Consider the following 26,077-nt stretch of genomic DNA (forward strand, 5'->3'; position numbering starts at 1 on the left):
TTGGGGCAGCGCCAGGGCTGTGTTCCTTTGGTGATGCTGGGTTGTTTGTAGTCTCCTCACTCTTCCACAGCTCAGCCCTCGTGCTGGGGTGGCAGCAGTCGCGTGTGGGGGTCTGGCACCCACAGAGCTGCAGTGACATCACTTTCCCAAGCTCATGTTTCCTCAGCTCCTCCTTTGCCGGTTTTTCCCTATGCAGGGAGGAAACTAGAATTGCTGCCCGGAGGTGGGTGACATTTTTGTCAGAGGTCCAAGAGCAGAAGTGAGGGACCTGGATGTGGGCCCATCATGGAACACTGAGCTGGATGCAGGGCATGAGCTCCACAGCCCAGCTGGGCAATGCTGGCACCTGGCTCATCGCCCCAGGTTTCACCTTTCCTGACCTGGACAGAGAAGGTAAAGCCACCCTGTGCAGGGCACCTGAGCGATTTCTCCTCCAAGCAGTCAGTGAACCGGCAAGAGCCGAGCTATTCCCGACCTGCTTTGGAGACCAACTGAGGGCGTGAAATCACCAAGCTCATTACCACAGGATGCTGGGGAGGCCAAGTATGCAAATGAATTGGACAGGGACGAGGTCTGTCAGTGGAGGTAGATTCATTAGAGCTATTAAGGTACTTCCGTCCGGATGCAAACCCTTTCCCAGGAAGTCCCCAAAGTGCCTGCCAGCAGCTGGGAGGGACGTCGGGAAGCACATCTTGTTTCTCCTGCTCTTCCCGTGAGTAGTGTTACAGAAGTGCCAGATATGGAAAACTACCCGTGAAGTTCAGAACTGAAAAAGAAAGAAAAACTAGCAAAAATCTTTGCTGAGGGTTTCAGCGCTGAAAAGGCCTGCAGCAGTTAGTGAGGGCAAGCTCCAAGGCGGGGAATGGTCCTTACAGGATAGGGGAGAGCCCAGAGCTCGCGGCTCAGCGAGCAGCACGGGAAGCAGGCGGGGAAGAAAGCTGGCAAGAAAAGGAGACAGACAGCCGCTGCTGGGACAGGGAGGGCTGCCAGGAACCCAGCGGGGCCAGGCCCGGGGAGCCCAGCCAGGCCCAGAGGCACATTGCTCCCGGCCGCGGCTGGGACGAGGGCGAGGTGTGCGAGGGTGGCTGCGCTGGGGCAGCACGGTGGGGCAGAGCTGGACGCAGCCGCCCGCCGGGCCGGGGCCAGCAGCGGGGCTGGGCTCAGGGCAGAGGGTACCCCTGCATGGGGGCCATGTGAGCAGGGGGACCCCCCCTTTCTGCAGGGGGACCACCCCGATGTGGACAGGTTAGGGAGAGCCCCGTCCCCAGGGAATGCAGTAGGAGCACCCCATCCCCACGGTAATCCGGACAGGGGACCTGGGGGTGACAAGGGCGGGGGACACCCCTCCCCCAGGTGACAGGAACGGGGCACATCGCACCCCGGGGACAGCGATGTCCCCTCACCGGGCGGAGAGGGAGCTGGGGGGATGCCGGGGCGAGCGGCCGGGGGCGGTTCCCGTCCCGTCGGGCCCGGGGCCGGTCCCCGCCCGCCCCCGCCCCGCCCCGGCCGCTCCCGCTCCCGCCCGCCCTCGGCCCGGGGCTGCGGCGGGCAGCGCTGCCCGGCGCCGCGGAGCTGCCCGAGAGTCCCGGGCTCGGGGCTGTGTCCAGGCTGCAGCCCAGGAGCCCGGCGGCACGGTGAGGGACGGCGGGGACCGGGCGGGACGGGACTGGCCGGGCGGGCCCGGCGGCGGCGGGGCCGGGGCTCGTCCCGGTGCGGCCCCCGCAGTCGCCGCCGCCCGTGGCCCCGGACGGGCCGCGCTGGAGCCCCGGGAGCGCGGCGGGATGGGGCGGCCCCGGCATCCGCCGCCCCGGGGGCTCCGCCCCAGCGGCCCCGGCGGCGGGAGCGGGAGGGGAGCGGGGCCGGGGCCCGGCTGGAGCTGCTCCCCTCGGGTGGCGCCGGCGGGGAGAGCCCGGGGCCCGGGGCTGGGCACGGGCTGCCGCCCCGACGTGCGGGTGCCTGGAACGTGCTGCCGGGGCGCTGGGGATCCCCCGGGGGTGCCGGAACCCCTCAGGCTGGGGATGCTGGCGGGAACTGCAGGGCTGGGGGCTCTGGGGACACCCTGGGGTCCTGGGGACCTCGTCAGGCTGGGTGTGCTGTGGGTCCCCCGCTGGTGGGACACGGCACCCCGGGCTGGGTGCCGAAGGGCCCAGGAGTGCTCGGGGCCCTCCTGGAGCACATGGAGATCCCTCCCCGGCGTTGGGCACGGAGCTCTGGGTGTACCCCGGCTGTACCTCGGCTTCCCGCGGGTAAATTTAGTTTGATCTCCGAGCCCCTCCTCACAGCAGGACAAGCCCAGGCCATCGCTGCTGATGCAGCCCCGAGGGAATCGGGAGGTGTTGGTGGAAGGTGCTGCTGGGCAGCAAGGAGAGGGGCTGATGCTCTCTAGTGAAGCTGTAGGGAGCCTATAGTGCTGTAGGTGTGAGGGGGCTGCTAGAGCTGATCCCCACGTGGGTAAGTTTGTGTGTGGACTCTACACCTGTTGTGAGTGAGCTCAGGGAGGTCCCTGAGGGGCTGGAGTGGGTGCAGAGCCTGGGCGGCCCCTTTGGCCTCCCAGCCAACCGGGCCATCAATGACGACAACTCCAGAAATAACAGTCCAACCCTGAAATTAGGCTGTTGAGATGATCATTTCCCTTTCTCTCCCTGGGTCAGCATTGTGCACCCACCCACCTGCATCCAGCTCCTCCGGGAGCAGCTCCAGCACAGACAGCTGGCCACGGCTGCCTGGGCAAATAGGAGCAGGCTGTCCCATAGAGCCCCTGCAGCACGGACAGGGACACAAAGGTGGCCTGAGCCCTGGACACCTACTGCTGCACCCAGCCACAGTGCTGGCAGGTAACACTGCAGGTGACAAGCACGTGTGACAGCTGGCTGTGCGAGGAGCCTGAATCCTGGCAGGCTGCTGGCAGGGGAAGAAGCCGTGTGCTTGCTCAGTGGTTTCCCCTCAACTTTGGAACAGCCTCAGTTCCAAGCTTCAGGGCTTATCGCCTGCTCAGCTACGAGGGAAGCATGCCTGGCTGAGATAAATCAAGTTGTGCTGGCCAGGGCTGCTCTGGACTCTGTTCCTCTCACATTCCTCATGACCTCAGTATTTTGGCTCAGGAGGAGAGCCAGGGAGAGCCCTCTCTGTGTCCAGGCCTGGCCCCGCCGGTGGAGCAGCTCGGGTTGTGCTGCAGCAGGTGGTTGAACTGGGCTGAGGGCTGCTACAGCTGTGGCCCCCCAGGAAAAGGGCACAGAGGTCTCCAGCTTTAGGAACAGCTCTCCCTGACCTCTCCTCTGCCAGTCCTGGGGCTTGGGAAGCCCAAGGGGAAATTGCCCCGTGAGGCCAGGGCTCACACGGTGCTGCCTGCAGCTGGGGCTGGGGCACGAGGCCCGGGTGGTGCCTGGGCTGTGCCAGGGTGCCCAGCCTCCCTCATCCCTGATATGACTTCTGATTGCAATTGAGCAGAGCAGCTCCAGTTTTGGCCCCATGTTTCCCATCGGTACAACAGCATGAGGGGAAAATACAGGTGTGAGCCCAGGGCAAAACACAGCCCTGCCTCCATGGGGGTGGTTGGGTGCCTGTGCATCCTCCTCCTCTCCCCCTCGCTGCCAAACCTCTCTACCAGTCCCTTGCTTGTACCATCCTGCTTTTCTGTTGAAACACCAGCGCTAGAAACAACACTCATTGCTTCCAAAGAGAGCTGGGATCATGTAAGGGCTCCCACAGGGGTGCATGTGCCCAGGCTCTTCAGCAACCTGCACCAGTGCCCAAGGGAGCAGCTGAAGCTGCTGAAAATCAGCCTTTGGCACCAAAGTGGCTGATAGAATTGGCCCCAGCAAGACTTTAGCCCGGGTGGAGGGTGGCTGCCCGTGTGGTGCCATGGGTGTGGCAGCCAGGTCCAGCTGGTGCTGACAGTGGCTGGGCCACAGGTGTGGGGGCTCAACCTGCTGCACACTGGGACATCTGCCCCCACTTGTCCAGTCCAGCCCCACACATCTTCCCCAGCCCAGGGACAGTTTGCACAGCCCAAGGAACCTGGGGGGTTTTTGCTCCTTGCAGGAGGGTTTGAACATCAATGGAGTCCCTGGGGCCACTTGGACATGGTTGGTAGCTGGCACGTCCCATCACCATTTTTGGAGCTGGGTGAAGACAGAAACTCATGCCCTGGTCCAGCCCATCCTATCAGACCAGAAGAAATGGGGTCTGAAGCAGTGGGAGGATGTCCCCACAGTTGGGATGCAGCTGCAGACATTGGCTGAAGGGGCCACAGGAGCTGGCAGGTGACAAGCGGCCTGTCCCCAGCTCAGTGGAGGGGACACCAGTGCAGTGCTGGTGCAAAGGGCCCCTTTGCAGCTGGAGTGGTGTGGGAGGTGTCCAGGCCTTGGCAGAGGAGGCTTTTCCTGTCCCCGGGCAGGACAATGGCCAGGCTGGGCGGCGGAAGGGAGCTGCCGGCCACTTCCCCCCGAGGAAACGCTCCCGCTGCCTCTGGCTCCTGCTGCTCTCTCTTCCTCTTTGATTTACAACGTGTGTGGAGCCCAGGGGAAGTTTGTCCTGGCCCCAGCACTGTTTAATTACCTGCAGCAAGGACCATGCAGAGGAGGAAGCCAAACTGTTCCCGGGGTGGGAGGGATGAGAGGAGGTGGGGGATGTGTGGACCCTCTTGGGCATGAAGCCAGCAGCTTGGGAATGGTGGATGCCAGCAGGGATGTTACCAGGGAGGTGGCATGGGTGCCTGCTCCAAGGTGGGATGATTCCAAGGAAGGTGGAATTTGGGATGTGCATCGGCTGTGGGTGGGTTGGGAGAGGAGTGGGAGAGCCCCAGAATGTGTCCTAGTGGGAACTGTTTTATCTCTGCCCGGTTGAACTCAGTGCCCAGCCCGAGCCTGGCCTGGTGCTGCCTCAGCTGCTCCAGGGGGTCAGGGGGGCCGAGGGCTGGGGCATGGCTGCAGCGTTGGTGTGAGGGGCAGACCGAGGGCTGGGGCATGGCTGCAGCATTGGTGTGAGGGGCAGACTGAGGGCTGGGGCATGGCTGCAGCATTGCTGTGAGGGGCAGACGTGGGTGTTTCTGTGCAGCCAAGGCCACATCCCGCGCCGTTCCCTGGGCAGCTCTGAGCCTCAGCTTCCCTGAGGGCTGTGCCCAAGCGCCACCATTCCTCTGTGGCATTTCTCCTCCCCTGCTTTCTTCTGAAAATAGCCCAGTGCCAAATGCTTTGCCCACCAACAGCTGCTCAGCCCCATGGCCACCTGTGCCCCATGGGCACAGCCATCAGAACTCTGGTGCCATGCACAGCAGCAATAGGTGCTCCCAAGGTGCTGTTGTCCCATCCTGCTCCTGCCAGGAGCACTTCACACCTGGGCCCCAGCATCCAGATGCTGCCAGATGTTGCAGCAGGTCCTAGCTCAGTGCTCAAGCTGGTTGCACCCCCAGCCATGATCTCCCTTCTGGACCACAGCCATATCCTCTTGGTCCTCCTCCAGTGTGTCCGTGCCTGGCTTCTGGGAAAACCAGGCTCCCATTTCATTCCCCTCTGCCTTATCCCACATTAGGGGCAGGGGAAAGCAGTCAGGTCCCTCCTGGGGGTCATTGGCCCTTCAGGACACTCCTGAGGCCTTGTGGGGCACCCTGGGTGGCATGAATGGGCATCACACCCAGCACTGACAGGTGCTGGCTGCTCCCTGCAGTCTCATGCCTTTGCCAAAGCATCGTTTCCCTTTATCCAGAGCTAACCTCAGACTGAGTGAGGTTTTGCTCAGGGCTTTGCACCTATACAGGTTTCAGCCTCTTTTCTTTCCTGGCCTGCTCCCACTGTATGGCCAAGCTCCAACTCGTGACCCTTGGAGCTGGCAGCACAGCCATCCCAGCTGAGCTGTGGAGCATTCCTTTAATGTACAAACAATCCAGGCACCACAGGCAGCACCGCACTCACCCAGCCACCAGCTCCAGCGTCAGCCCTGGGCTGGGCAGGCCTGGGGACCTGGCAAATGGCAGGGGACAGCCACAGGGCTCTCCCAGGTGGGGGTCAGGGCTGTGTGGCTGCCTGGGGCTCACCAGCCCTGTGGTTACAGGGTTTGGCTGGACGTGGTCTCGTTGCAGGTTGATGGTCTTCTGGTCAGCAGCATTCCGGGAAGAAGATGGCTCAGCCGGCACCCCTGAACCAGAACCTCCCAGGTAAAGAGATCAGGGTTGTCACCGGGTAGTGAAAGTGGAAGGGGTGCAAGGGGGGTGGCAGGGCTGAGCTGTCCCGTCCCATCCGAGTGGAGTTCCTCACTCCAGCTCCAACCTTGACATGGACTGTGTGCCCTGTGATATCCTACGGCACTGAGGGTGCTGGAGACAGACCCATTGCACATCATGGAGGAGATGGGCCTGCAGGCTGTAAATTCCAGTATAACCCAGTTAGGAAAGCCATCCTGTCTTCACTGACTCCTCTGTCGCTTCTCCTCTTGCAGATCTTGGGGGCCCGTTCTTGTATCGGGACCAGGATGATGGAGAGAAGAGCTCATATTCTGTGGAAACCCCTTATGGCTTCCTGCTGGACCTTGATTTCCTGAAATATGTTGATGATATTGAAAGTGGCCAAACACTCAAGAAAGTGCCGCTGCCTCGCAGGGCGAAAGGGTCCCGTGCGCCGCCCAGCACGCTGCGCAGCCCCAGCAGCCACACCAGCGCCTGGACCTCCACCGAGTCGCTCACCTCCACGGCCAGCGAGGAGGGCAGGACTGCGCTGCTGCTGTCCCCGCACGGCCGAGCAGCCCCGGAGCCTGCGAGCAAGCCAACCTCCCACCCCATCTCACCACCGCCAGTGCGGCTGCTCCCGCCTCCCACCCGCAAGTGCCTCGTGCCAAACCCACGGGTGGAGAAGACCTTGCTGGAGACAAGCAGGAGGCTGGAGCAGGAGCAGGGCCGTTTGCAGGATATTGGTGGTCTCTCCCACGTTGGCCTGCCGGGTGCCCTGGGCCAGCCACCCCACTGGGTGCCAGTTGGCGCCGAGGGCCAGGCGGGTTGGGGCCGGGTGAGCCCCGGCAGCTCGGGGCGCAGCACTCCCGCTGCAGGGCTCGGCACGGCCCCGCTGCAGCACGTGCGGGAGCAGATGGCTGCAGCCCTGCGGCAGCTCCGGGACCTGGAGGAGCAGGTGAAAACCATCCCCCTCCTGGAGATGCAGATCTGCGAGCTGAAGAGGGAGAAGGCAAAGTTGCTGGAGAAGCTGTCGGCGGAGCCTGGCGAGGCATTGTATCACCCCTGTGGCTCTGAGGCAGGGGCAGGGGGTGAGGAGGGGCCCCGTACAGGGCCAGAGAGTGAAGCAGAGCCAGTGAAGGGGCGAACGAGCAAAATTGCAGAGCTGAGGAAGCTGACAGAGAAGCTGGCCGTGCCGGAGCGGAACGCCAGGGCTTGGCCAGGCAAGAGCCCCAGGGTGGCAGAGCGGCCGTGCCGCTCCGTGGCGGTGGGGGAGGACCGGGCCATGACAGATGCCGTCTTCTACTACCGCTCGCGGCAGGAGAGTGGGGACGCGCCAGACAGCGGCACACGGGGACGCAGGGACGTGGCTGTCTGGGTGATAGAGTCCTCGCTGGGGCTGGCCACTGAGGCAGAGCGGGAGCTGGAGCTGCTGCAGCAGACGGTAGGGCACCAGAAGGAGGTGATCACCCTGATGGAGGGGCACCTGCAGGAGGCCACACGGGAGCTGGAGGAGCTGCGGCTGGAGGTGTGCGCCCGCCGGCCCCGCGGGCAGGTGGACAAGGAGGTGATGGCCGTGCCACAGGTGGCCGAGGCACTGGTGGAAGCTGTGGTAGTGACACAGAGCCGGGCAGCTGGTGACCCCCCAAAGACAGCGGAGGCAGGTGTGGAGTGCTGCCCCCCAACCTCCTGTGTCGCTGTGGGCTGCCGCCCCGACGGGCGCGACGTGGCAGTCGGACCCGATTCAGCTGCCAGCTGCGATGACAAGGGCAGCCAGACAGATGTGGGCAGCGTTGTCCTGGCAGGAGAGGAGAAGGAGCCCGGTGCAGGTGAGGTGATGGAGCCTGGCCGGGGTGATGGCCTGAGCAGCCCCTCGGTGCCAGGTGCAGGAGCAGCGGCAGGGACGTGCCCAGAGAGCCAAGGCCCTGGGCCCGCTGTGCTGGAGACAACAGACAGCAACCGGGACCCAGCCCCAGCACAGGACAGCGGAGCTGCCCCAAGCCCTGCAGCCGGTGAGTGTCACCAGGGATGATGCCAGGGTCTGGGTTGGAATGTTCCTGCAGGAAGGGAGAGGATGGCCTTGTTGGGGACAATGCCTGCAGGCCAGTGCTACCCATGCTCCAGCAGTTGCCCCATGGCCCTTCCATGCCTGTCTGGAGGTCTAGTGGGTTTGGGGTGCTTGGCTAGCTCCAGGAGAGACTGTTTACATGAGCATGTAGTGACAGGACAAGGGGGAGTGGTATCAAAATGACAGTAGGTTTAGATTAGATATTAGGAAAAATTCCTTACTATGAAGTGGTGATGCCCTGGCACAGGTTACTTAGAGAAGTTGTGGATGTCCCGTCCCTGAAGTGTTTAAGGCCAGGTTGGATGGAACTCTGAGCAGCCTGGTCTAATGGAAGGTGTCCCTGACCATGGCAGTGGAGTTGAAATGAAATGATCTTTAAGGTCCCCTCTAACCCAGACCATTCCATGATTCTAAAATTCTATGATTCTTGCTCACTGGCTCTTGACATCCATCTGTTTCCCTGTAGGAGCCCTGAAGTCCATCATGAAGAAGCGGGATGGTCCTCCCCGGAGCGAGGCAGAGGGCAGCAAGAAGAGCCTGCAGTTTGTGGGGGTGCTGAACGGGGAGTACGTGTTCAGGGGCTCCGCCACCCCTGTGAGCCCATCCTGGTCCCCTGCATCCCTGTCCTGGGCTAGGGCCAGTGGCAGGGCCTGAAGGGGGCCAGACTGGTGCTGTGTTGCCACTAAGCATCCTCTCTCTGTGCAGGTATGAGAGCACATCCAGTGAGGAGGATGAAGAAGGCAACAGCTCCTCTGAGAAGGCTTCGGCTGACAGCTCCAACAGTTCAGAGCAGGGAGACACCGAAACCTCAGAAGAGGAGGCAGGAGAAGGCACCTGTGAGCCCAGACTGGAGTGCAAGGGGACTGATGTAACCCTGCTGGAGCCCCCTGAGGTGAAGGAAAAGTAAGTGCCAGTGGAGAAGGCTCCCTGCTCCCTGCTCAGCTGGGAGCCATGGCACCGGCCCTGCCAGGTTGGGGCATCTGCCCCAGTTTCAGTGCTGCCAGTGGGAAAAACCCATTCAGCTGCAGAGACCATTCATCAGGAACAATCCTTCCACTTTCTTAGGTCTGCTAAGGAAAGGATGAGAGGCCCCAAATGCTTCTTTGCTGCAGAAAATAATTTAGAGGGGGACAAAAAAAAACCAACAGCCTTCAATAGCATTTTTCAACAAAAGGAAAAAATGTGGCCCAAGAATGGGTGAATGGTGCCTGAGCACATCCATATAAGGCTCTGTTCTATGGTGGTTTGCAGAGGCTGGAGCAGCCAGGGTGCAGCCACTGGGCTGGAGGTTGCACTCTGGGGACCTCGTGGGGAGCTCCAGGCACTGCAGAGCTCACAGGTTTGGTGGGTGATGCAGCCCCACACCAGGGACATCCTCATGCTCTCCACAGGTTCGAGCTGAGCCCCAGGATGAGGGAGGCCTGCCTCATTGTCAAGACCCACCTGGGCCACCCGGGTGCTGTCAAGAGCAAAGAGGTGGTGAGTGGAGCACTGGGGAGGGATGGCTTGCCCAGTCCCTGCCAACATCCCCCAGAGCTGGCCCTACTCAGAGAGGGGCCAGCAAAGCCTGGCTTAGCACCTTCCCCCAAAATACAGCCCTTGGCTCCAGGTTTTGTCCAGAAACCCCAAAACCCCCATGTGGACTCAGCTGAGGCTATGCCCAGCATGGCTTTGGGCAGTTCAGGGTCCTGCCTTCACCCACCCCCTCTGGAGCAGGGATTCTGCTCCCTGCCACCTGGGCTGGCAGCAGGGGGTGGGTGCCAGGGTGCCAGGGCATGCAGAGGCTCAGCCCCTCTCTGCCCACAGCTTGCCAGCAGCAGCCTGGTCCTTCAGGAGTGGTTCCGTCTGTCCAGCCAAAAGTCGTCCATCCCTGACACGGTTGCCAACCACCTCCTGGCCTTTGCTGAGCTCTCGCCGGCTCTCCTGGCCCACGTGGTGAACCTGGCAGACGGGAATGGCAACACAGCCCTGCACTACAGTGTCTCCCACTCCAACTTCCACATCGTGTCGCTGCTGCTGGATACGGGTCAGTGCCCCCCAGCCCCAGAAACATCCCCTGGCCACCATCCCACTGGACCCAGGTCGTGTCCTGGTCCTGCCAGCACAGGGGAAAGGCATTGGCAGCAGAGGGCGAGGAGAGCTACCCTGGGCTCTGTGTGTTCATAGCTGTGGGGGTCAGAAGGCACCCCAGCCCGTTTGGGTGTCCAGATTTCATGGGGCAGATCCATCAGCAGTTCTGTGCCTGTGGGAAGGTTCACAGCACCGCGGGCAGGACTGTGAGGGGGAGCCAGGCACGTGGCTTGGTCCATGTCCCCCACCAGCCCTGCAGCATCCTGAGCCCCCTCTGCCCACTCCCACAGGGATCTGCAACGTGGACCACCAGAACAAAGCTGGGTACACTGCCCTGATGCTGGCAGCACTGGCAGCTGTTGAGCAGGAGGAGGACATGAATGTGGTCAGGAGGCTTTTCAGCATGGGCAACGTCAACGCCAAGGCCAGCCAGGTTGGTGCAGTCTGAGGGCCACATCTTGATCCTCCCACCCCCAGGTAGATGCCAGAGCCACGCTCGGCTCTTCTGAGGGCAGGACAATGGCTCCAAAACCTGGAGGTGTCAGTGCATGGGGAGGGCATCACCTTAGGAGCTCCTCCTGCCTGCGCTGTCCCAGCAGTGGTCCTGTGGTGTGGGGACAAGTGGGTAGCACAGGGGGCCAGGGGTGGCCTGGCAGTGTCCCTCCCTTGCAGGCTGGCCAGACGGCGCTGATGCTGGCTGTGAGCCACGGGCGGCAGGAGATGGTGGGAGCCCTGCTGGCCTGCGGGGCCGACGTGAACCTGCAGGACGAGGAGGGCTCCACGGCGCTCATGTGTGCCTGCGAGCACGGCCGCCTGGAGACCGTGAGGCTGCTGCTGGCCCAGCCCACCTGCAACGTCTCCATCGTGGACAGTGTAAGGTTCTGCCACTGGGCCTGGGCAGCTCCTGTCCCCAGAGCCCTTCCTGCACGCTCTCCTTTCTTTCTAGGACGGTAACAATGCTGTTGCCATCGCGCTGGAGGCCGGTCACGGTGACATCGCTGCGCTCCTCCACGCCCACCTCACCGGCACCAAGGTACCCGTGAGAACCTCAGCGCTCCCCACGGGAGGGGACAGGGCTGAGACACACACAGGTGTCTCCAGCAAGAGGCTGCAGGAGCAAGAGCAGAGCGTTGCAGGTGCCACGTGCTCAGAACAGCCCTGCTGGCCCTGAGCAGGAGGCACTGTAGGAGTCTCAGGTGACTGCTCTCTTTGCAGCAGGGGACTTCACCAACAACCACAAAGAGCCCTGGGAGTCCGAAGAAACCAAATTAGAGTGACCTTGGGATCCAGCCAGGGGCCACCACCAGCACTGGGCTGTGATTCACATCCCCCACCTGCCACCTCTGTGTGCCAAACTGCTCTCTGCAGCTTCACTCCTGCCACAAGCACCGTCCCCGCGCCTCCCTCACCCATCTCCCACACGTGGCCACCTCACCACCAAGTCACCAGAGCCAAGTGACCTCGGGGCAGGACATGCAGGCAGCAGAAGCCACCCCATCCCCTGTGCTCCCTGCCACGACCACTGGAGCTGTGCCACCTCTGCAAGGAGGAACAGCAGAGACAGCACCTGGTTTGTGCTCTGGCAGCTCTGAGAAGGCAGCAGTGGCAGTGACACAGCGCCAGGAGGGCAAGTGACAGGTCCTGGCCCCAGCAGGGACACTGTGCTCTGCAGGCACATCTGTACAGCAATGGGAGAGGGAATGCTGCCTTGGACAGGGGCTGGGAGTATTTCCAGACTCATATACTTGCCCTTCTTTTCTGACATTTCCTTTCCTGGCTGAAATCTGATTTTTTTTCCTCTTTTCAAGCACGTGCATACAAAGAAAAAAAATATATTGCTTGGCCAAGGGATGAAGTTTAACATGAAATCACTGGGGAGTTGATTTGCTCAATGGGAGCCAAACCTCTGAGCAGTCAGGGTTGCAGCCAAGTGACAAAATGGGCTGAGGATGCATTTGGGGACTAAATCTGCCTATCTTATAACCCACAAGGGGAGCAGGTCCTTCTCCCAAGGAAGAGAAACCAATTACCTACTAAACATTTCCCTAATTAGCCAGTCCCACAGACTGTGCAGACAGCCAGAGCCTACAGCAAAGTTCCTCTGCCCACTTTCCATCCCAAAAGGGAGAGCAGGAATAACACATGGGCCAGAAGAGCTCAGAGCAGACACATGGAGGCTGCAAAGGGAACATGAATGTCAGAGAAGTGCCTGTGCAAGTGTGTGAGCACCGTGTGGGGTGGGAACAGGGTAAGGACAAGGACAAGAAGGGTTTTGCATGGCAATGCAGCTCTGCTCTGAGCCCTTCACAAAGGTAGGGTGTTGTGGCCCCCAGCCCTGCTCCCTGGCCCAGCCTCCCCACTGCTGCCCCTGCCTGGCCTGCTCTGAGCTGGGGAGCCCCACAGCCCTGCCCACAAACTTGCTCTCAGCTTTGCACTGGAGTTCATATACAGCGCTTGCTGCACTCCCTAATACACTACTCTGTCTACTGGTATTTTAATACTGATGTTTATTTTTAAGATATAAATAAAATTTAAAGTTATTTTGAAATATCACAGTGACATCTGCAGTCTCCTGCCTTCTTGTCTGGCTCACAACAAACTCTGCAAGAGCTGCAGCAGAGGCACAGCCCCTGAGCTGAGCAGGTGACCCCACATTCCACATCATTCACTGCAACTTTCTGCTCTGGCTACATCCCTGTCTGGTTTTCTCCCTGCTGGAGTGTCCCAGGCAGCTGCAGCAGCGTCACTGCCCATTTTTCTGCAGCCCTGCACCAGCCCTGGTTCTCTGTGGTGCTGATATTACACTGCACCCCTCAAGGGCAATCACCAGACCAAGTGTGAAGATGCCAATTGCCTCCCTCCTCAGTGGACAGGGACCAGGCTGACCCCACAGGGATATTCTAGAAGCTCTCTAAGCCACTCTATCCCAGTCACCAGCTCTGAGGGCTGGCAGGGGCCAGAGCAAACACTCTTGGGTCACTGGTGAAGCTGAAGTGGGGGAATGAACAAGAGCCACAAAACTGAACTCTGAGAGGACTTGTGGCACCCCCCAGTTCTGAGCTCTGCTGCATCACAAGCCAGGGAGCAGAGCCTTGTGCTGATTCTCTGAAACTGAAACCCCCAAAGAATCACAAACTACATCAAGCAACAGCACAAACACAAGGGCTTTCTCCATGGCACAAACTCCTCCCCTCAGTGTTGCCCATGAGCTACCCAGGGCACAACTAAAACTGGCAACAGGGGCAAATCCCAAAAACACTCTTTAACATCAGCCCATAACAATCCCCAGTGCCTGCTCCAGTTCAACACAATGCACATCTGTCCCAGCAGTGCTCTGCTCAGCTTTAGGACACCCAAATCCTCAGTCACAGCTGCCACTGAACTGCCTCAGTCAAGCTCAGGACTCTGTAGACAAAACTCCCATCAGAGACCATACATGAGAGGCTGCACATCTGGACCATGCTATAAACAGATAAAAAATGCCAATCCTTAAAAACATGCCCTTGAACCAGCAGCTTCAAGGCTCATTCTAAACTTCTCAGCCCTACTTTTGATTAATATAATCTCCTAAAACACCACATCTTGCTAACTGATTTTGTGATGGAAGAGAAAGCCAAAGAAAGTGAGATGCAGTAGTCAACAGGGGTGCCAAGCACATGCTGTGGATGACTGCCAGGAAGGACAGCAAGTAAGTGTTATTTATGGCAGCATTCACTGAGCAGTTTACTGAGAACAGACAGACAGAAGCAGCAGGCTGTTGCTTTGAAAGCTGGTACCAAGCTCGACTTTCAACTTGTGATTTAATTCCACTGAGGTCCAGTACGCTTCTAATGCCACTTCACCATCACATACAGAAAACTGTTTACCAGGAAAGTCAGGATTAAGACTACTGTAATCAAAACAGAATTATTTTTGTTGTGACAGGTCAATAAAGGTGCAATAACAGTGATATTACAACGCAGGCACTATGTGTAACCCCAGTAACAAGCAGGGCATGTTGCTACCGAGCCTGAGGAAAGCGGCAGGTGCTCAGGGGTGAGACAAACCAGAGCTGTCGGGTGGCGCTTGATGAGTGAAACCCGGGCAAGGGGCTACTGGAAAAACCCTTTATTGCAGTGACCCGGCCGCCCCGCTGCTCCCCACGCCCCACGGCGGGACGAGCGGCGCCAGGCTCCATCCCCGACGGGCGGTGGGCAGCGGGGGCGGCTCCAGCTCAGCGCAGCCGCCGGGCCTCGCGCTCCGACTCCAGCAGGGTGAGAACGTCTCCCTCGCGCACCGGCCCCTTCACGTTGCGGATGATGGAGCGGCTCGTGTCGTCCATGAACTCCACACGCACCTGCGGGGCGGGCCCGCGTCAGCCTGGCCAGGCCCGGCCCGCGGCGCCGCGCCCGCCCGGCCCCGCCCGCTCACCTGAGTGCACTGCCCCTGAGAGCCGGTCCGGCCCAGCACCTTGGTGACCTGCGGGGACAGAGCGGAGAGTGAGCGCGGTGTCGCGGCCCGGCGCGGATGGCGCGGCCCCCGGTCCCGTACCCACCCTGGCCAGCTTGATGGGCTGCACGCGGCTCGTGTCCATGGCGGCTCCGGGGCGCGGAAAGGGAAGTCCCACCCCCGCGTCCCCTTATATAGCCTCGAGTCTCGCGAGACCCAGCGTTCCGCGCGCGCGCTCCCGGCGCCCCCCGCGGCCCTGCCCTTCACCGCGGCCAAGATGGCGACGGCGACTCGTCTGATCCAGCGGCTCCGCAACTTCCTGGCGGGGGTAAGAACGGCCCCGGGCTCGGGGCGCCTCTGCCCCGCGGGACGCCGCGCTGCGCCCCCGGCTCCGCGGAGCCTCCGGCGCAGGGCGGCAGCTCCGCCTGAGCTGCTCTGGCCTTGCCTTGCAGCGGGATCTCCAGGCGAAGCTGCAGCTGCGCTACGAGGAGATCTCTAAGAGGTGCCGGGGCCGGGCCGGGCGGGGCGCTGGGCCGCCCCCACCCCGGGCCCGCCGCTGACGCTCGGCTCGTTCTCTGCCTAGGAGCCAGCCGCCGCCGCGGCTCCCGGTGGGCCCCAGCCACAAGCTCGCCGATAACTATTACTGCAGCCGCGACGGGCGCCGGGAGTCGCTGCCGCCCGTGGTGGTGGCGACGGCGCTGAAAACGCTGCCCGCGGGGGCACAGGCCCGCAGGTGGGTCTGATACGGGCGGAGCGGGGTCAGCCTTGGTCCTGATCTGTACCAGGAACACAGAACGCGCCCAGCGGCAGTGGAAAGTTACCCAGATTGGCAGAGGACTGTGGAACTGATTGTTTGAGTTCATATTTCCTTGCAAATAAGTGAGGCGGGAGGAAGTTCACTCTGCTTTGGCAATACCCCACCTGCATCATTTCTGTCCAGCTCTGGGGCCTCCAAGAAGGGACCCATTACAACGAGTCCAAAGGAAGCCACAAAGACCCTCTGAGGGCTGGAGCCCCTCTGCTCTGGAGCCAGCCTGGCAGATCTGGGAGTGCTCACTTGGTGAAGGGTCCAGGGAGAGCTCAGAGCCCCTTTTGGGGCCTGAAGGGGCTCCAGGAGAGCTGCAGAGGGACTGGGGACAAGGCCTGCAGGGACAGGACACAGGGAATGGCTCCCACTGCCAGAGGGCAGGGCTGGGTGGGATCTTGGGCAGGAATTGTTCCCTGGCAGGGTGGGCAGGCCCTGGCACAGGGTGCTCAGAGCAGCTGTGGCTGCCCCATCCCTGGAAATGTTCAAGGTTGGATGGAACTAGAAGCCAGAGGGGATGGTGGAAGGTGTCCCTGCCCAGGGCAGGGGCTGGGATCCAAACCATTCTGGGACTCTGATTAACAAAGACCTCCAGCACTACTTTGCGGCTTGAACTTCTGATGAAATTCAAGTGTGATTTCATCAGAAGAGTGTTGCTAAAGCCTCTTCTCTCTCCTCCTTTCGCTACCACAGTTCAGGTGAAGCAGAGACAACAACAGGGAAGAAACCAGTGACACCAGGACCACCACTGAGGAAGTGGGAGATTTCCAGGGACGAGCCCTACTTGTGAGCAGGGAGCGAGCTGAGGCTGCATGATGGGCACGGGTGGTTCCAGAGCAGCTCTGATGGGGGGGCTGTGCTGGATGTGGCTCCAGGCTGCTGGAGGGTGCTGATGTCTGATTAAGAAATGTATATAAAGCTGTGATTATTAGCCCCCATTCTGTGTGTTTTATTTGATTTATTCAAGTTACTGCTGTTTAATACCAGTGTATTTGTTGGTTGGAATAGTGACACAGGACAGGGGCGTTTGTAAGCTGTAGTCAGTCAATGAAGAGCAGAGGTGATAAAGCACAGCCCCGCTCACAGGGCTCCTTCCGGGCCCAGGTTCTGCGAGAAAAGTTCAGCGCCGTGGGGCAGTGGCCCCCACCGCCAGCGCCGCTGTCCTGCCGTGACCGCTCCCTGCTCGGAGCGCTGAGCGGCCCTCCCCGGGACAGCGGGGCTCTGCCGGCCGCGGTGCTGAGGGACTTCCGGGGAGCTGGGAAGGGGCTGGGCTGGCCGGGGCCCGTTCCCGGTGCCGTTCCCGGTGCCGTTCCCGGTGCCGTTCCCGGTGCCGTTCCCGGTGCCGTTCCCGGTGCCGTTCCCGGTGCCGTTCCCGGTGCTGCGGCAGCGCCGCTCGACATGGGCGGGCCCCGCCCCCGTCACGTGACCCCGCTCCGAAGGGCACCCGAGGTGGGCGGGGCTTCCTCAAGGGCGCGCGCCCGCGCCCCGCCCCCGCGAGCACGCCATTGGTGGAAGTCGGGGTGGAGCGCACGCGCTTTTCCTGCACATTGCGTTTGTAGCGGCGCGGCGACCCCAGCGAGTCCCTCCGGTGCGGGCCCGCGGCATGGCTGGGCCGCGACTGCTGCCGCCGGGGCTCCCGGTGCTGCTGCTGCTGCTGGCGCGGCCGGTGCTGCCTCTCCCTGCCGGCACGGGTGAGCTGGGGGAGCGGCCGGGCGGGCGGTGCCCATTGGCTCCCCGCGCACGCCCTTCACTCTCATTGGTCGGAGCCCTCGTGCGCCCCGCGCGCGGGCTCCCCTGGTTGCGGGGCGCGGGGGGCTCTCCCCGCCGGGCCCCCCCCGCTCCCCTCACGCTCCCGTTCCCGCAGCCGCCCCGCCCCGCTGCCCCCCGGACGAGTTCCAGTGCACGCCCGGTGACCCCTGCTTCCCCCTGGGCTGGCGCTGCGACGGCCACCCCGACTGTGACGGCGGCGAGGACGAGTGGAGCTGCGGGACCGCGACCGCGGCGGAGCCGAGTCCCGGCGGCCCCGCGGTGACCCTGCCGAGGAGCTCGGCGGTGCCGCCCACCGGCAGCGCAGGTACGGGGCCCCGGGGGGCGGGGGGCGGCGAGCCGGACCGAAACCTTTGCTCCGCGCCGTCTCTGGCCGATGCGGGCAGCTGCGGTCCCCGCGGGTCACTGTGAGTGGAGGAAGCGCTGTGGGGGACGCGAACCTTCAGCTTCCTTTGGAACGGCAGTGACGCCCCTCAGGGCTGCCTCGGGAAGGGCCTTTGAAGTACATCCTTCCTTCTTCCAGAACATGCGATTCCCAGCAGCTCCTTCGAGAAGACACTGGAATCTCTCCACCTCCCGAGCTCCTCTGACCTCTGGGGAATGGGCAGGCTGCAGGCAAGAGGATGAGGAGGAAGTCTGGGCCATCAGGGCTGGCCAGGAGCTGCAGACACAGTGTCTGGGCTTATGTCCGGCTGTGTCTGCACCCCAGTACTGTCGGTACCAGAGCCCTGGAGCATCCTCTGTCAGACCCATTGGCTGTCTGGGGTGCTTGGGAAGGCACTTCTGGCTTCCCTCACCCAGGGGTTTCTGAGGATGTGGAGAGGAGGGGGATTACTGCAGGTGCAAGAGACTGGGTTTGGGTTTGGTGTCTGCACATGTTCAGTTGGCAGGTGAGGTGAAGAGCTGCATTTTGGTTGTACCTGTGGGTTTTCAGTGCCATGAGAACAGGCTGGGACGCTGCAGTTCCAGCTCCAGGTGGGAAATTTCCCACCTTTCCCTGCTATGCATTTCCAGTAGAACTTTTCCTCCAGTAGCAGTAGATAAGGTTTTGCTCAAGTTGAAAAAGGCCTTTTGGTGCACTTGAGGTGAGCTGGGAACTCAGCCAGGTGTAGATTGCAGACTGCTTTGAGTGCTGCCCATAAGGTGAGTTGGAAGCCTCATGGACTTGTTTCTCTTTCCTCACAGAGCCTTCAGCTACGCCTGAGGCCTCTGTGCCATGGAGCAATCAAGGTTACACATGGATCTTGATTGTTGCAGGTATGTGAGACTCAAGAGTGCTGCACATGGTCTTGGACCTACCTACCTTGGCCTATAAATTGAGTAGGGATCAATTCCAGACCTCTATCGGGAGCTGCTTTTGCTGCACTGGGAGGACTAAGGGAGGCCTGACACCACAGCTTAACTATTGCTGTGCCTTGGGTGTGTTGTGTCCTTGGAAAGGCCATTCCCTGCAATCTGGCACTAGCTTACCTCCTCTCTGTCTGTCCCTTGCCCTGGGGGACACTGCTCATCTCTGCTTGCAGGCTCATGGTGTTGAGCAGCAGTGCCCTGTCGCAAGAGCAGAGCAGTGAGTGGGTTTCTGCTTGTGCCCTCTCCTCTCTAGGGCTCCTGATTATCCTGGTAGTGGCAAGTTCTGTTGCTGCGTGGGCTCTGTCCAAAGCAAAACGCAGATCTGACACCTCCAGTCTAGAAAAAGCCTCCAGGGAGCAGCTGATGCCTGGCAAGGGCCAGAAAGGCTCCTTGCCCTGAAGGGTAAGTGTTTTGCATCCCATGTGCTCCAAGTGCCTGAGGGAGAAATTTGTTCTTGCCTTGTGTTTCTGGCTTCGAGAGCTTTCCCCTTGGAAGGGGGGTAGGTTTTGGGGGTTAGGTTTTCCCAGCTTCCCTGATTCCTGCCAACCAGGGGCGTGGGGTTTTGGTCTGCCCTGCAGCAGCAGAACTCTCCCCTTTCCGCCCTGCTGCCAAGGACATGGAGCAGTCCTGCTGAGATACTGATCTTCTAGTGTGGGACTTTTTCCTCCACTTTGCATAAATTGAATTCAAACTAGGTTTCTTCCCAAAGGACTGTCAATAACCAGGTGTTTTTCTGGCTTTGTAACAGGGATCCTTCTCCCAAGGTGATAAGGTGAGACTAGCCTGGTCTGTCCCCTGCTCACCACAGAGCCTGACTGAATTGGACATCAGCTCTCAAATCTGGCTTGTTACACTGGAATACCAAGAGGATGCTCCCTTTATGAATGGTTCTTAGATTGTAGGACTGCCTTGGCTCCAGAAATAGCACAGGACCTTCCCTGGCACTGTCCATCAGCCCCCCCAAAGGTGTCAGAAATGCCTTCACTGTTCTGCATGACAGTTGTTACTGCAGATGCCCACCACTGTGGCCTTGGACTCAAAGATGTTTTTCTCCTTGAAATGCCACGTGCTCTTCAACTGTCTCCTTCCACTTCCAGCCAAGAGCCTTTTGTCATCCGTCCCATTCTTCCCCCTGGATTTTGTTAGGGAACAGGAACTTTCTCACCTATTTCCAAAAGCACTCACTGGCTGCACAGGTCAGACAAATACTCCATGTTTGCACTACTGTTTGATGCTGCTCAGCCCCCTGCACGAGAGGCTTTACTGACAGTGCCACTGTGGGGGTGACAGTTGCTCTGGCTTTGCTGTGCTCTCACCTGAGCCCATGTGGGGCAAGGAGCTCCTTGGCCCTGGGCTGGCAGCTCCTTTCACACTCCCTTCTTCCACAGCATCTCCATGCTTGGCAGACCCACTCTGCCCACCCCAGTGCTGAATGCTGCATGGGGCTTCTCTTAACATTCTTAATGGCATCTCCTTAAAACTGTTCTGACATGAGTGGTGTCCCTCAGGGTCCGTACTGGGACCAGCGCCATTCCGGGTTTTCATCAGCGCGTAGAGTGAGATCAGGTGGACCCTCAGCCAGTCTGAGGATGAGACCAGGCTGAGGAGTGCAGCTGGGGAGGGGGATGTCATCTGGAGGGACCTTCAGGCCCACAGGAATCTCATGAAGTTTGATAAGTTTGCACTTTTGTTAGGGCAAACCCTGGAGAAGAGATGGCTCCAGGGAGCTTTGTTGTGTCTTGTCCATGTCTGAAGGGGAGATTGTAAGAAACAGGGAGAGGCTTTTCACCAAGGCCTGTAAGGACAAGGGGCAGCAGGTACAAACTGACAGAGGATGGGCCTAGGTAGGACACAAAGGAGGATTTTATGATGAGGCCCTGGCTCAGGTTGCCCAGAGCAGCTGCGACTGCCTCATCCCTGGGACCAAGCTGGACAGGGCTCTGAGCGTCTTGGTCTAGTGGAGGTGTCCCTGGAAGTAAGCCATGTCTTTGGCCAGGGCTCCACGTGCCACTCACACAGTGTCTGACCCAAGGACTGGTGCTGTGTATCTGTCAGAACTGACTGTGCAGGGGCAGATTAGTGCCCAGTGCCTCTGGTTCAGCATTGGCCACGTGTACCTTGCACAAGTGATCACGGAGTGTGCCAAGCTGCTGCCTTGACTGCTGACCTCTGTGCCTTGAAGGTGGGAGCTTGGCTTGCCAAGCAGACACCAGTCCCCAGCCTTGGAGTAGGAGTCTTCCGCTCCTGGATAGTGTGAGTGCTGCCATACCCCAGGGGAGTAACTTCTATATGTGGTGTGGAGTCCTGAGTTATTCCAGGGCTGCTATTTTTAGTACCAAGGAGTTATTTGCAAGGGCACACACAACCTGTTTCCAGGGACAGAGATAGCTGTGGTGACTGACACAGGAGAATAAAGAATGTAAAATGAACAATTTCTGGAGTTTTTTATTTTTCCTGGATATGGGCATTTGCATGGATTCTGTATTTGGGAGGCCGGGGGCTGTATGACCTTTGGATTGTCACATCCTGGGAAAGAGGACTTGGGGTGGGTGGGCTGGCATGGGGTGCAGTGAGGAGGCCAGTGCTGCTGTGCCTGCCTGGGACAGATGTGACTCCAACACACACCAGCTGTAGCAGAGAAGATGAAATACAGGAACAAAGCAAACAGAGAGGGTGGGGACAGAAAGAACAGATGCCACAGTAGCACCTCTGCTGCTACTGCTGAACCGTGGACAAGCAGGGAGCTCAGCCAAAAACAAGGTGAAAAAAATGCCTGAACTTGTCCCTTCTTTGCCAGAGCTGAACACGAAGTGGGGAGCACTGCAGGGCAGGAGGGGCTCCAGGAGTCCTGGCAGGACTGGGCTGAGCTGGGGCCAGTTGAAGCGCTGGTGCTGGCAGGGCCATGTGGCCACAGTCAGCTGTCACCAGCCGGTCGCAGATCGTGCTCTGAGCTGCAGGGCCGAGCCCAGCCCGGCTGTTCTGTGGTACAAGGCAGAGTGTTCCTCCCTGCCATGGGGACTGAGGCCCTGGGGCAAACTCACGAGACATTGCAGGTCTTGCTTTCTGCTCACTGAGCTGAGTGCTTCAGGGTTGAAAGAAAAACATTTTATGGATTTGTGCCAAAACTCGGGGCTGTGTTTCTGACAGCAATTTCCCTTCCTCTGTCCGGTGCTGGAATTGTTTTTGTTGTTCTAATCCCCAGGCTCAGAGACTTCAATTGTAGTGGAGCCCAAGCTGCTTTTCAGGCCAGGAGCATCTTTGTGCTCCATGTCTCTGTATTTAATTAGACCAGTTCACGGAGATCAGTGTGATGTTTTACATGTTGAAGTAGGGTCATGTTTCAGGATAAGACCTCAAAGATCAGCCTGTTGAATTTTGGTTCCCCTTTTACTTGCAAATCCAAAGGATTATTTCCTCCTTTTCAATTCCAATACTTCAGAGGAACTTTTACTGCCTACTTGCATTTCCAGTGTCCTGTTCCCTGTTCCTGTCCCTGCCTGGGTGAGTCGTGGAGCTGAAGGCTGATGTGATGGCACAGGGCAGGGACACAGCAGCAGCTTGTCCCTCAGGGAATCTTCTTGGACACTGTGGAGGTGGAGGTGGTGCCTTCACCTCATCCCCTCTAAATCTGCACTGTGGAACTTGAGGGATGAGCTGAGAGGTCATGACCATCTCCCTTCCCTGGCTGTGACAGCTGACAGCCGGGGCAACTGCATTAGCCTTTAGCGAAGGGCTGGTGCCAAGAGCAGCATCTGGTGTGGGGATACAAAGCCAGTACAAATCCTGCATGTCTGCACCTTCCTGTCCCATCAACAGGGGGTAAATTGAGGCAAGTTTGTGCTGTTTCTAGTTTGCTGTCATGGATGTCCTTCCAGGACACAGCATCCAGCAAATGAAAACAGCTAATAAGAACAGAATAAGGGAAAAGAGAAGTGCAGAGCTAGAAATAGTTCCTTACATAAAGGACTAGTGCCTCAATCTCATTAGTGTCTTAAGGAGCGGGCACTTGGCCGCCTCCGAGTGCTCCGATGCAAACCCCAATCAGATCAGCAATCGGCTTTGGGACCCCGGCAGGTGCCACGTGGCACTGGGACACAGCTGTGCCCCTCTCGCTGCCCCAAGCCTGCAGCACCGTCCCAGTCAGCGTGTGGCCATGGGAGCGTTCCCATGAAGGCAGAGCTGCTGTCCTGTGGCCAGGAGCAGGAGTCGCCGCTGCGGGAGGCCGGGCACCATGAGGCAGCAGCGCGCCCGGCGCGCGAGTCTCGCGGCCAGCCTCAAGATCGGGGATCACCGGGGCCGCTGCCGGAGCCCGGAGGAAGAGGAATCCTACATCCCATTTGCACAGGATAGCCTGGTAAGGCAATGGAACTCCATGCAGAACGTGGCAGATGGTAGCCAGGAGAAGAGCCAGACTCCCATCCAAAGGAACAAGTATCTGCTCAACATTAATGTGGGTGGCAAATTGTTCCAGATAGCTTACAAGGTACTTGCCCAATACCCCATCACCCGGCTTGGGAAGCTGGCACTCTATACAGACCCCGTGAAGAAGCTGCAGCTCTGTGATGATTACTTGGTGCAGAAGAACGAGTACTTCTTTGATAGAGATCCTTCAATTTTCCACTACATCTTCCACTTCTACCGCAGTGGGGTCCTGTGGGTGATGGATGAGATGTGCCCCAGTAACTTTGTGGAGGAAATCGAGTACTGGGGAATCCATTTGAAATACTCCCAACGCTGCTGCCGGATCCTGTTAGAGGAAAAGCGAGATGAACTCAGTGAGTACCTGAAAATAGAGAAGGAACTGGAGGCAGAACTGGAGCCCCTGGAGTCAGGGACGCAGTTTGATGGCAAGTTTCTGGGTCGGTTTCGGAAGATGGTCTGGAACCTCATTGAGAACCCGTACTCTTCTGTCCCAGCCAAGATCATCGCTGTCATGTCAAGCTTCTTTGTGCTTATCTCCATTGTGGGCATGACACTGAGCACAGTGGAGGAGATGAAAAACAAGACAGGGAAAATGTGGATGGAGCAGATGGAGATGATCTGTGCCATCTTCTTCACCTCTGAATATCTCATGAGGCTCATATCCTCCTCCAGCTTCAAGAACTTTCTGCGGGCAGCATTTAATGCTATAGACCTGGTGGCCATCCTGCCCTTCTACATCCAGCTCCTCTTTGAAAATCTGGATGATGGAGAAATGCAATACCATGAGGAGCTGCACAAGGTGGAGAATGTGAGCAAGCTGGGCAAAGTCCTCAAGCTCATCAAGCTCATGAGGATCTTCCGCATCCTCAAGCTGGCACGGCACTCCACTGGCCTCCGGGCCTTCAGCTTCACCATGCGCCAGTGCTACCAGCAGGTCTGCTGCCTCCTCCTCTTCATTGCCATGGGGGTCTTCACCTTCTCTGCTCTCATCCACTCGGTGGAACATGATGTCCCCGGCACTGACTTCACCAGCATCCCCTGCGCGTGGTGGTGGGCAGCGGTAAGGTGGGAGCAGCTTCTGGGAGAGGGGCTGGGGGTGGCTCTGCAGGCAGGGGCTGCCCCAGTGCTTGGGGGATTCACCGCTGCTGCTGGGCACGAGGCAGGAAGGGCCCAGCCTGCCCACCTGCTCAGTAATGGTGGGAGTGCCCTGGTGCTCTGAGAAAAGGAGTCATGAGGTTTGGACTGAGCCCAGAGGCTCAAAAGCTGGTGCTGGGGTGGGATGGTGGGACAGAGGTGGTGCCTTGGGAACCTCCAGAGCTGAGTTGAACAAGCAGGATGTGACTCAGCTTTATCTGTCATGGGACCCAAGTGTTGAGTGGATGCAGCCTGTGGGTATGGGGACAGCCACCCTGGACAGCCTAAGGCCTGGGCAGCATTGCAGCCCCCCTGAGCTCAAGGGGCACAAGAGCTTGTGGGTCTGAGATGGGGAACCCATGGCCACAGTGTGACTATGGCTGCAGGTAGCACCCACAGTCACACTGTGCCTCAGCCCGTGTCATGAGAGTGGACACACACTGGACACAGCTGCCCATTCACTGCCCTGCTTGTGCCAGGAGCTGGCAGCTCTGCAGAGCTGAGCACTGTAATAAACCTGGCATTACCTCCAAGATGGGGAGCAGCTAAAGCACCTGAGAGCCACAGGTTATGAGGACGTTTTGATTTACAGATTAAATGATCCCACAGATCACTTCTGCTCTTATAATCCCCTTTGGCCACTGAAGGCTGTCTGGTTCAAATTCATCCCTCCTTGAGGAAGAGCAACATCACCAGGTTCAAGCATTTCAACATCCCTTTCCCTGGGAGCACAGCTCCCTGCCAAGCCCAAAACTCTCTGGCGTCAGATCTCACCCTAGCCCTGTCCCCATTTACTAAACATGGTTTATTCCCAGGCAATGCTTCTGTTTCTCCTGCAGGGAGGCTCCAGGAAGCTTGGTTTGTCTGGGGCCAGGCAGCTCACAGCCAGGAAGCTCTGGAGCCACGGCTCTGAGGGGGAAGGAAGCTCCTGCAGATGCTGACTGCTGGGGAAGGCTCAGTTCAGGGGTGTCCAGCTGCCTTTGAAGAGACACACACAATAGCAGTGAGGGAGCAGGGTGTGGCCTCTGATCTGTGTTTCTTGGGTTCAGCCAGCCCTTTCCTTCATCTCTGCTGGTCAGCCTGCACAGCCTGGTCAGTGCAGCCCTGGCCGTGCAGGTTCTGGAGAGGGGACAGCTCAGCTGCTGCATCAGGATCAGGGTCTGGCACTGGTCACAGGGGACAGGTGGCTCCACAGAGGGGCAGGAGGGAGTGAGTTCCAGCACCAGCTGTTGGGGTCTGCTGGGCTTGTTTCCATGGGGTTTTATCCTTTTCTGTCCCTGCACAGGTCAGCCTCTCCACTGTGGGCTATGGAGACACTGTGCCTGACACAATTCTCGGCAGGATGGTGGCATTCGTCTGCATCTCCTTTGGCATCATCCTCAATGGAATGCCCATCTCCATCCTCTACAACAAATTTTCTGACTACTATGCCAAGCTGAAGGCCCATGAGATGAGCCAGTCACTTCAGCTTTCCAGGAGGATCCAACTGAAGCAGCGAGTCCTGCGCAAGTTCTCAGAGTGCTGGAGAGCTGACCCCCGCTATTACCGCTGAGCACAGGCTCCCCACCCCAGACATCCCCTGTCCTGGCCATCCTCCCTGCAGCTCCTGTCCCCCAGGGAGGCCCCGAGCTGTGGGCAGGGTCACAACAGTGCTGGGGCTCTGCTGCTGCACAGGGGCTGCTCCCAGCTGGGACCTCTCTCACTGCTGCTGCTGGACAATGCTGTCCTGCAGAGCAGTCAGCCACGGCTGTTCGTCTGCCCTGGGCTGAGGCAAGGGCACCCTGACATCACGGGGAGTGAGGATGGGACTGAAGTGTCACCTGTGTGAGGCAGGTAGCCCGGTGTGACTCATGTGCAGGTGCTGCTCCATTCCCTG

At 59.4% G+C, this 26,077-nt stretch overlaps 5 protein-coding genes across 8 annotated transcripts; 4 read left to right on the forward strand and 1 right to left on the reverse strand.

Moving 5' to 3' along the window:
• Nucleotides 1-669: 669 nt before the first annotated feature.
• Nucleotides 670-12,423, forward strand: KANK3 (KN motif and ankyrin repeat domains 3). 4 transcript variants are annotated; one of them, XM_058040986.1, is made up of 11 exons: nt 1,557-1,634; nt 6,077-6,151; nt 6,433-8,169; nt 8,692-8,791; nt 8,931-9,128; nt 9,617-9,704; nt 10,032-10,251; nt 10,586-10,728; nt 10,968-11,168; nt 11,242-11,328; nt 11,511-12,423. In XM_058040986.1, exons 2-11 carry the CDS (start codon nt 6,115-6,117, stop codon nt 11,565-11,567), a joined length of 2,868 nt encoding a protein of 955 aa, XP_057896969.1. In that variant the 5' UTR covers nt 1,557-1,634; nt 6,077-6,114; the 3' UTR covers nt 11,568-12,423. The 4 variants fall into 4 exon arrangements, with proteins under 4 accessions (XP_057896968.1, XP_057896969.1, XP_057896970.1 ...); XM_058040987.1 differs by having other exon boundaries at nt 11,514-12,423; XM_058040985.1 differs by lacking the exons at nt 1,557-1,634; nt 11,511-12,423 and adding an exon at nt 670-712 and having other exon boundaries at nt 11,242-11,471.
• Nucleotides 12,424-14,387: 1,964 nt separating this feature from the next.
• RPS28 (ribosomal protein S28) lies at nt 14,388-14,921 on the reverse strand. The gene is made up of 3 exons (XM_058041003.1): nt 14,830-14,921; nt 14,706-14,753; nt 14,388-14,631 (listed from the first exon to the last, which is right to left on the reverse strand). The coding sequence occupies exons 1-3, from the start codon at nt 14,866-14,868 to the stop codon at nt 14,509-14,511; spliced, it is 210 nt and encodes a 69-aa protein (XP_057896986.1). The 5' UTR covers nt 14,869-14,921; the 3' UTR covers nt 14,388-14,508.
• A 37-nt stretch (nt 14,922-14,958) lies between these two features.
• On the forward strand, nt 14,959-16,466 carry NDUFA7 (NADH:ubiquinone oxidoreductase subunit A7). Its single transcript, XM_058041002.1, has 4 exons — nt 14,959-15,051; nt 15,176-15,225; nt 15,307-15,456; nt 16,222-16,466. The coding sequence occupies exons 1-4, from the start codon at nt 15,001-15,003 to the stop codon at nt 16,316-16,318; spliced, it is 348 nt and encodes a 115-aa protein (XP_057896985.1). The 5' UTR covers nt 14,959-15,000; the 3' UTR covers nt 16,319-16,466.
• Nucleotides 16,467-16,575: 109 nt separating this feature from the next.
• Nucleotides 16,576-21,071, forward strand: CD320 (CD320 molecule). Its single transcript, XM_058041120.1, has 6 exons — nt 16,576-16,819; nt 16,968-17,219; nt 17,393-17,602; nt 18,481-18,552; nt 18,899-19,047; nt 19,394-21,071. The coding sequence occupies exons 1-5, from the start codon at nt 16,576-16,578 to the stop codon at nt 19,042-19,044; spliced, it is 924 nt and encodes a 307-aa protein (XP_057897103.1). The 3' UTR covers nt 19,045-19,047; nt 19,394-21,071.
• A 1,805-nt stretch (nt 21,072-22,876) lies between these two features.
• On the forward strand, nt 22,877-25,753 carry LOC131093712 (potassium voltage-gated channel subfamily V member 2-like). The gene is made up of 2 exons (XM_058040992.1): nt 22,877-24,127; nt 25,487-25,753. The coding sequence occupies exons 1-2, from the start codon at nt 22,877-22,879 to the stop codon at nt 25,751-25,753; spliced, it is 1,518 nt and encodes a 505-aa protein (XP_057896975.1).
• The last annotated feature ends 324 nt before the right edge of the window (nt 25,754-26,077 follow it).

This window comes from Melospiza georgiana, chromosome 26, assembly GCF_028018845.1.
Source record: "Melospiza georgiana isolate bMelGeo1 chromosome 26, bMelGeo1.pri, whole genome shotgun sequence".
Lineage (NCBI taxonomy): Eukaryota > Metazoa > Chordata > Aves > Passeriformes > Passerellidae > Melospiza > Melospiza georgiana.

Excerpts from the sequence above, each read along its gene's own strand:
- RPS28 (XM_058041003.1), bottom strand. The coding sequence starts at position 14,868 with ATGGACACGAGCCGCGTGCAGCCCATCAAGCTGGCCAGG. Across the intron at positions 14,754-14,829 it reads AGCCCATCAAGCTGGCCAGG|GTCACCAAGGTGCTGGGCCG; the intron begins GTGGGTACGGGA and ends CTGTCCCCGCAG. Across the intron at positions 14,632-14,705 it reads CTCAGGGGCAGTGCACTCAG|GTGCGTGTGGAGTTCATGGA; the intron begins GTGAGCGGGCGG and ends CCCGCCCCGCAG.
- LOC131093712 (XM_058040992.1), top strand. The coding sequence starts at position 22,877 with ATGAGGCAGCAGCGCGCCCGGCGCGCGAGTCTCGCGGCCAGCCTCAAG. Across the intron at positions 24,128-25,486 it reads GCGCGTGGTGGTGGGCAGCG|GTCAGCCTCTCCACTGTGGG; the intron begins GTAAGGTGGGAG and ends GTCCCTGCACAG.
- CD320 (XM_058041120.1), top strand. The coding sequence starts at position 16,576 with ATGAAGAGCAGAGGTGATAAAGCACAGCCCCGCTCACAGGGCTCCTTC. Across the intron at positions 17,603-18,480 it reads GCCGCCCACCGGCAGCGCAG|AGCCTTCAGCTACGCCTGAG; the intron begins GTACGGGGCCCC and ends CTTTCCTCACAG. Across the intron at positions 18,553-18,898 it reads ATGGATCTTGATTGTTGCAG|GGCTCCTGATTATCCTGGTA; the intron begins GTATGTGAGACT and ends TCTCCTCTCTAG.
- NDUFA7 (XM_058041002.1), top strand. The coding sequence starts at position 15,001 with ATGGCGACGGCGACTCGTCTGATCCAGCGGCTCCGCAACTTCCTGGCG. Across the intron at positions 15,226-15,306 it reads TACGAGGAGATCTCTAAGAG|GAGCCAGCCGCCGCCGCGGC; the intron begins GTGCCGGGGCCG and ends TTCTCTGCCTAG. Across the intron at positions 15,457-16,221 it reads GCGGGGGCACAGGCCCGCAG|TTCAGGTGAAGCAGAGACAA; the intron begins GTGGGTCTGATA and ends TCGCTACCACAG.
- KANK3 (XM_058040985.1), top strand. The coding sequence starts at position 6,115 with ATGGCTCAGCCGGCACCCCTGAACCAGAACCTCCCAG. Across the intron at positions 9,129-9,616 it reads CCCCCTGAGGTGAAGGAAAA|GTTCGAGCTGAGCCCCAGGA; the intron begins GTAAGTGCCAGT and ends TGCTCTCCACAG. Across the intron at positions 11,169-11,241 it reads ACGTCTCCATCGTGGACAGT|GACGGTAACAATGCTGTTGC; the intron begins GTAAGGTTCTGC and ends CTTTCTTTCTAG.